At 41.8% G+C, this 8,682-nt stretch overlaps 1 protein-coding gene across 1 annotated transcript in view; it reads right to left on the bottom strand.

The window, feature by feature from the left end:
• Nucleotides 1-3,240: 3,240 nt before the first annotated feature.
• Nucleotides 3,241-8,682, bottom strand: part of LOC112116000 (angiopoietin-1 receptor) — a 65,697-nt gene continuing 60,255 nt past the window's right edge. Inside the window, exons 16-20 of the mRNA XM_026646468.1 lie at nt 8,429-8,499; nt 6,707-6,747; nt 5,296-5,392; nt 4,446-4,545; nt 3,241-4,265 (exon numbers count right to left, since the gene is read on the bottom strand). Coding sequence (XP_026502253.1) covers nt 4,191-4,265; nt 4,446-4,545; nt 5,296-5,392; nt 6,707-6,747; nt 8,429-8,499 — 384 coding nt within the window. The 3' untranslated portion in view covers nt 3,241-4,190. The remainder of the gene's footprint in view (nt 4,266-4,445; nt 4,546-5,295; nt 5,393-6,706; nt 6,748-8,428; nt 8,500-8,682) is intronic.

Genomic DNA, 8,682 nt, shown 5'->3' with positions numbered 1-8,682 from the left:
GAGCAGCTAGAGTGCATTGAAATCCTTCCAATATTCTAGCTCAACCTGGATACCTGTGTCATGTAGAGTGCAATTTTACTTATGTACTCCCTTGTTAATGAAATAATGTACAGGAAAAAATGACACCAAACCTGGAGGTGCTGGTGCAGGGAAGGTGGAGTAAACAACTTTATTCCAAATCAGTACCAGGTTAAGCACCTGCTAGAAATAACCATGTGGTGGAATGCTATGCAACCGTACACCCTGACAAAGGGTGCTTTGCACAAAGTACACTTATCTAATGAAAACATGGGAGGTTGCCTGTAGAAGAGCCCAATTTCATTATTCCCCTTTCAGGGCTGCGTCATTTTGTCACATAGATTGTATTAGAAGTTAAGCTTGACGTTCTAAATTAGGAGACCTATACTACTACCAAGATGGAGGTGGTTGTTTTTTTTTTTCTTTCAAATATCAACTTTCCATGACTTGGAATGGGTGCTTGCCCCATCCAAAAGGAACTAGTTACCTCTGAAAAGGCCACAGCTAGCACTAATCAACCTTTTGTTTGCAGAACTCACAAATAGCAAAGACACAGGTGCCAAAAATCTTTCTATCACAGCAAAGTAGTACAAAACTTTCTCTAAAAATGACCTAAAATAGGGCTGTATCTAAAAACTCTGCTCAGGGGTGTGTTATTGTTTGCGGAGAGGGAGACTGCAGTGAAAGGGGGACGTTTGTTTTGGGTTTTTTTTAATTGGTGGTTGGTTGAGCCGGCCAAGGACACAAAATGTTTAATCCAAACTTCTCCGCCCCAGGAAGAAGGCTGAATGCAAACATGGTTAAAAAACAATCATTATATAAGTTAATATACACATAGCTCTGAAATTTGTCTTGGACATGTGATTAACTTATAAAACATGATGGTGTATGTACAGAGCTATGGCTGTATGTTTACATATAGCTACATAAAGACTGTTTTAACAGGCAGCCTGTGGACTGATGTAGCCATCATACCATCTAATGGGGTAGCTACAAATGCAGGCCCCCTGAGCGTCCCCAGTCTGGAATAAAGTACCTCTATAGGGTCTTGTGGGGGGTACACTCACTTGAGTCCTTTACAGAACTCGGGGAGGGGCGGGGTGAGGGAGGTCTTAACATTTTGATTAAACTAATCATATTTTACAATAAAGTGTTAACTTGCATGATTATGGCTTGACCAGGTACTTTCATACACTGATATAAATGTTTAGGGGGTTGTTTGTTTTTTGGGGTGCGGGGAGGAAAGGGGACATGTGGTTCCTCGATCATGTCACTTTAAAGTCTCTTCCCCCCACCAGGTTTCATATAGTTGTCCTTGATATATCTGGGAATACGAGAATCTGTCTAGGTTTTGCATTTACAAGGCATTTTGAAAAAGTAAATGGATGCCCCTCCTCCCTCCCGACCAATTGCAAATTTGTGCCCCCAAAATGTACGATGTAAATAGCGTCACACATAGGTGCCTTAACAAGCCAACTGGTGTGCAGAGTGTGACCCTGAGGTAGGGGTATTGGTCTGTTATAATTTGTCTGAACAGCTTGAACATTCTTCAGTAATTATTTTTAAAAATATTACAGCTGTGACATTATATAAACTGATCTGCACTTTAGGCAAACTGTGGCCAATCTCATTTTTGCCGTCTCACGCACATATATACAGGCACAGAGATGTGTTTCAGATCTATTTTCTTTACAAGTGGTAGAACTTTGTTTTCCTGTAGTAAATGAAAAAGCCTTTACAGCCCCTCCCGCCGCCATGCCATTCCTCCCAGTAGTTTTTCCCTTTAAAGCTTGGCTTCTCTATGCACTACCAGAAAAGTCCAATGAACCAAGAGGAATCGGTATACAGAGACCATGGCAATGGGACTGCAAAGAAATAGCTAATTAGATTAGGGTCACAGAGAGATGCTCATGTAGTTAAAGCGCTAACATGGGACCCAGGAGCGAGCCGTAGATTCAATTTTCAGATCTTGCTCTATGGCCTTTCCCCTTCTATCTGTAAAATGGCCTGATAATTTTTTAAAAAAGAACAGGAGTACTTGTGGCACCTTAGAGACTAACAAATTTAAATTTGTTAGTCTCTAGTGTGCCACAAGTACTCCTGTTCTTTTTGCGGATACAGACTAACACGGCTGCTACTCTGAAACCTGATAATTTTTTGGCTCTCTTGTGACATTGTCTGATTAAAATAGGACCAGATAGCTCATTGTTGCAACCACTGTTATATATTTGCAGTGAATCTTGTACAAAGGTTGTCAAGTGAGGTGTCTGATTTGCTGGTTATGATTATGCTATCTGTATGCATGTATCATTTTTGTATCTGAAGTTATAAGTATTGGCTCTATATCTGGATTTCAAATGTTTGCTCCTTGGGTAAGGCCCACAAAGTAATTAGCCAGCACATCTTGGAGGGACTATTGAAATTTAGTGATCCAACAAAAGCACATTTAACTGACAATGGACCATGGGAGATGCCCATCTACACTTAATGGCATTTCCTGCTGTGACTAGGCAAAATGCATGGACATGTGACTCCAAACTCCATCTTGTTGCTGTAATTTTCCACAGTAAGACCAATGGGATTCCCTCCAAATGGCAAAAGCTATAAAAGGCCCCGGAAACATCTCCATTTTGTCGTCAATCCTGCTTCTTCTGGAGGAACTTTGCTACAAACTGAAGCTCTGAACAAAGAACTGAATGGCCCATCCAAGCTGTGGCTATATTCCAGAATCTTGACTTAAGCCAGCAGTTTATTCCAAACTGCTACAATCCTGAACCAAGAACTTTGCAATTACTGTATATAGTTGAGGCCTTTAACCAATTTTAATGCTCACCTTTCTTTCTTTATAAATAAACCTTTAGATTTTTAGCTACTAAAGGATTAGCCTCAGTATGGCTCACCCTGTCCCTCTTCACTGTCCTGCCTCTGTGGGGGAAGGATGGTGAAGAGAGGACACGGTGAGAGGTGGGGAAGTGGGGGTGGGGGTGGGGGTGAAGTGGAGGAAGATTCACCAGGCAGCAGCAGCAGGGAGGGCCACCACGGCCCAGGTGTCCTATTATGCCTGCCACCCCGGGGCTGAGAGCAAATTAAAAGTCTTCATCTGACTGCAAGCGTCCGGATTCAGTTGTCAGACACACTAATGGGAAGGCCATTATACTGAAATGTAAAAATATTCCTGCCCTCTTGAACAGCATGTACATTAGCTGAATGATGTGTTGAGGAGTTGAGAACCTTTTAATAATGCCACTGAAGGAAAATATTTCAAAGGCTTTTAGTACATTATTTGTTAAAGGCCACACAGTAAACTACATGCAGGCACACAAGGAATAGGGTGGTCACAAGCAAGTAAGTGAACCGTGCCTGTTTATAATTAACTAATGATCTAGTCAGTGCATTATTAGACTCAAATACAAAATGAAAAAGCTGCACTTGTAGCCAAACTGACTTTTTAGAAATGTGTTTTACAATATGTAATACATTTATGAATGCCCATTCTTCGTGATAAACACCATGTGACTTTCTAAAATAACACTGCTCTCCAATATTTATATTATCAAGTTAAACATTGATATTTAATACAAGAAATTGGCTATTAAACAGCAGTTGCTTGTATCACATAGATGTCAGCTAGTTCAAAAGCTCTAGAAACAAATTATTTTCAGGGGTCACTTTTACTGCTGATTTCCTAAAGCGGTGTTGTCTGGTACTGCTACAGCATTGTCTGTTCTCTGGAGACATGGCACTGTTTTGGCACGTACACAAAAACATGTTGTGTTAGAATCACCATAAAATTTAGCTAATGAGATATTCTATGTTATCATTAACTCTTGTAAAATACCTAGGGTAGCAATGCACAATGCATTTCAATAAGTGTTTCTGCATGGGCTACTTAAAGTAAGTATCACCGCATTTCCCGAAAAAAGATTCTATTGTGTGTGAAATGTATCTCAGAATTTATGCCATTAGCCCATTCCTACTCAAAACAGTATATACACTCCTACAGTCTATGGAGGCAGAGTTTACTGTAAGACATGCACAATGCTATCTGTAGTTCAACAATATTATACAAAAAGCTATACACAGTTCTACACAGCACATCCCATTCTGTGCCCCAGAAGACTGAGTTTTTGGTTTGTTTCATGGTTACTCAATAGACGAAGATTTTTTCTGTCTTAAGCAGCTTCTTCAGCAGAGCAGTCGATGCCTGCGTAGGTAAACTTCTCATACAGCGTGGTATTCACATATGTCTGAAAAAATAAGAGAGGTTGACGTAGGTGATGCATTTTTTTCCTCACATGCACCAAGCTGTGCTCTAATTATTGAGCGGGCTATAGACCTCACTAATTGTGTCTCATGAACTTCATACACATATGCCATGGAAAGATTTAGCCTTTGGACTTCAAGCTAGCATAGCTATTCAGCCTTACCTTTCGTTCCTCTAACATCCTATTCAGTGACACCAGGATCTGAGCAAATGATGGCCTTTCATACGGTTTCTCCCGCCAACACTGTCTCATCAGGTCATACCTTTAAAAATAAGACACAACCCATGATGACTTGGATGCATGTCACTGAACACAAGGCGTGCAGAGTCCATCTTAAAACCATGACACGCAGCCCCAGTTTAAGGCTGAAATTTTTCAGACAGCCCTCTAAGAGATGCACCAATCAGCCCTGACAGCCATGCTGAGAATTGAATGGCCACACTCCCTTCCCCCGCTCCAGTCCTCCCAGACCACATCCACTGTACCAGAGGTGGGGAAGCGGGACCCACAGGAGCTGTTATAGCAGTGCTTCACCACCTGAGACGCTCATTTGGCATTCCCAGACTCCCTCATAGGACTTGGCTTTACTGAGTGGCACATATCCACGTTTATGATCTCTTCCATGGCTTCCACCAGCGTAGTGGTAATTATACTGGTATTGCCCAGGTCTGTTAAGGTAGCAAACCAATTGTAATTCAACCATGCTTTGTCTTCCCCTTCCAACATCCATATTTGGGCTTAAATTTCCCATGATTGGCCTCCTTGAAGATGATTTTTTTGTGTAGAAAGTTGTGGTGGTTTTCAAAAGGACAGCCACCCAGCCTGTACAAAGTATAGCACCTTTGGAGGTGACGTGCCATTCTGCAACTAACAGTGCATTCAGGCTTCATACAGCTATATTATTGAATAGCAAAAAAATCACACATTTGCTGAATCATGGCGTCCCTGAAAACTGCTAGTTTCGCAGTAAACAATGAAAATAAAATAATAATTAATGCACTTGTTTGCTTACACCTCATCATCACAATTGAGAGGCTTTTCCAGTCTGTACCCTTGTGGCAATTTCTCATAGAGTTCTGCACATGTCATTCCACAGTATGGTGTCCCACCTAAAACACAAGAGTTTGACATTGGCTTAAGCAAATTTTTCTGGTGCGATCACAAGTAAGGCTAACCGAGCTCAGCACAAGAGCTACAAGATGGCTCAGCAACAAAGTATTTGATGAAGGCAGGTAAAGATGAAGGACGCTTGTACTGAGTAACTGGATTTTAATATTAATAATTTTATTCATTATTTATGCTCTGCTAAACCCATGCACAGTTTTTTTATAAAGTAAAAGGCAAACGGGCCAGAGCCTCAGCTGGTGTAAACTGGCATAGTTCCATTGCTAATGTGTCATCCCAAAATTCTTACAGTCAGTGGCCTGATTATGATCTCACTTACATACAGCAATGTAAAGCAGGAATAACACTACTGAAGGCAGTGTAAGAGCAGACTTAGACCCCATGAGACCAGTGGTAGTAAGTGTTTGCAGGATCAGACGCGAAGTTACAGCTGGAGAGTAATCTTAGGGCTAGGTACACAAAGAAACTTAGGCCTGGTGACATTGACTAGCGAGGCCTAGAAAATCACTGTGATTCACAAACCCTGAGTTTGGCGCCTAGGCTCCCTATACAATGAATGCGGAGAAATCAGCACCTCAGAATGGGATTCACAAAAAGCCAGCATGCTAGGTGGATCCTTGCCTAAGATAGCCGATGGGAGCTGCTAAGCTGAGGGGGTGTAGGCTTCTCCTCCGCCAGCTGTTTTGCATAAACTCACTTCTAGGGACCCAATCCAGTAGGCATGCTCTGAGCACGCGTACCAGATTGGGCCCCAAGGTGACTTAGATGAAAGAACGCCTATCTTCTCTTCGTTTGTGTATGGCTCTGGGGCTTAGGCATCCAACCCCCTAGCGTGGCTGCAGTAAGCATGCTCAGAGGCAGAAACATAGGTGCCTACAGGGTTCCTGAGCAGCGGTTTTGTGAATCCCAGTGTGGCCTGGGATGTCAGTGCCTAAACTGTCAGTTAAGTGCCTTGGTCCTTTTATGAATCTAGCCCTTGGAATATTCAGTATTTAAAAAGTAAATACCTGCTGTAAATGCTTTGTCATGGGATAATGAAAAGAGGCTCTCTCTACCTTTCTCAGGTAATGTGGTACTTAACCTGGACTGAGTTGGAATTGTGACCATTTTTTTTAAGGGTATTGTTACCAATGCAAGATGTAGTTAATAAATCAAAAGAAAACAGCAGACGATGTTTGAAAGCGAGGAATGGCTTAGTGGGCTGAGTGCAGGGCTGAGAGCCCAGAATGCCCAGTAGAGTACTGTACTAGAATATCCCACACTGGTTTATTTGTGTACCAATAAAAATGGATACTTACCTAAACTAACTATTTCCCATAATAGGACACCATATGACCACCTGCAACAGGGACAAAGAAAAAGCACTCATACCTTAACAGGAACAATGATTAAAAGTGAGCAGGTGTGTTATTGAACAAGATAATTTGCTAATCTACAGAGAACGTAAGTTTCAATTCACTATTTCTGATCAATTTTCTGTTTGGTAGTAAGGATCCAGGCTTTAAACCATATAAGGCCAGATCCTCAGCAGGTGTAAATGAGCATTGTACCATTGACTTCGATGGAGCGACACTGATTTACGCCAGCTGAGGATCTGTCTCTGTCTCATTTATTACACAAAGTGCCAAAAACTCTTCTCAGTTTCACCAGTGTAACCCCAGAACACCGTCACTGAAGTTAATGAAATTATGCTGGATTTACACTGGTGGAATTCATACCCAAAGAACCTAGCTCCACTTGCATGTCCCAGGGGATCACTCCTTTCCCCCATCGCCCTCCACCTTCACTCCATTCTAATTCTAAATTGTTTTGTGTGTGGTCCTTTCTCTCAAAGATGCTCTGTTTGCCCAGGACACAAGCAGAAATTTCCTCATTCCAAGGGAGAAGGAAATTTTTTCTTTCCTGTGAAAGTTCTTGGCAAATCTTGCTTATTGTGTTCATGCAAGTAGGCCCGTGGGACCAAATTCTGCTCTGTTAAGTGGCATAAATCCAGAGTAATTCTACTGACTTTGAGGAAGTATTCCCGGTTTACAGCAGTATGCCCCAGGGCAGAATTTAGCCCACTGACTTCAATAGCACTAGTCAAGTGGGCAGAAATTGGCTCTTAAAGGGGTCATCAAGAACATAAGAACAGCCATACTGGGTCAGACCAAAGGTCCATCTAGTCCCGAGTCCTGTCTTCCAACAGTGGCCAATGCCAGGAGCTTCAGAAGGAATGACCAGAACAGGTACTCATCAAATGATCCATCCTTTGTCACCCATTCCCAGCTTCTGCCAAACCTCCTTATGAGGTTTCTTTTTTAACTACGATTATATTCTGCTAGTTTATTTATGTGATTCCAGAAGAGACTGTCATGCAAAGGAGAATTATGCTGTACCTTCTTTTTGTCTCTTCACTTAAAGATTTACAGAGACTAAGTTCCATAGAAAATACCAAATGTCACAGACGTTGCATAGAAATGAACAACACTATAGTCTATACAGAAAATTTCAGCAAGGCACTTAAGCCCCCCAGGCTTTAATGAGACAGCTCAAGTACTTACAGTTATGCACATGCTTAAGTGCTTTGCAAGATCAAGCCCGTAGAGCTTGGCCAATTCTATCTGGTTTCCTGGCAAGTACTGCTATCACAGATCTGAACTTTTGCTGTTTTCCTGGATACTTGCTGCACTTTGCTGGCAGGAACTGGTGTTCGTATGGGCCTTCCAAAGGTGCATTTGAGTTTGAGTTTCAAACTAGAGATGCCCCTGAACTAACCCCATGTCCAAACATCACATGTACTTTGTAGAAACTCAGATCTGGACTCAGACCCAAATTTAGCTTGGTTCAGTTTTTTCAGACTATTCCTTGTAGTCTGCTCAAGCTGTCTGCCCACAAGGTGACACATAGACCTGTGTTTTCTGAGTGCCATGAATTAATCGCTGCACGATTAAAAACGCTGGCAAAAAAACATTTCCCTATGAAGCTTTGATGTTATTAAAGAAAGTCTTATTAGAAACACGTTAAAGAACTGTACTTACACGTCGCTGTTTGTGGTGTACACACTGTAATTGAGAGATTCAATTGCCATCCATCGCACTGGAAGCCTTCCCTGGAAGTGATGCCATTAGAATTGCATTACAGGCTATTACATGAATGGTAATGTTCATAGCTGTTTCAAAACAATCTTATTGAAACCTGCACCACAAACAACCATTACTTACATTAGTGAGCACTTACACAGGTAGCCCCTTCAAGTCAATAGGCCTACTGATGTACATGCTCCCCAACTTGA

The sequence above is a fragment of the Terrapene carolina genome, unplaced genomic scaffold (genome assembly GCF_002925995.2).
Source record: "Terrapene carolina triunguis isolate 2854851 unplaced genomic scaffold, T_m_triunguis-2.0 Scaffold35098, whole genome shotgun sequence".
NCBI lineage: Eukaryota > Metazoa > Chordata > Testudines > Emydidae > Terrapene > Terrapene triunguis.
Note: the sequence above shows the minus strand (reverse complement) of the source record. Positions and strands in the feature narration are given on the sequence as shown.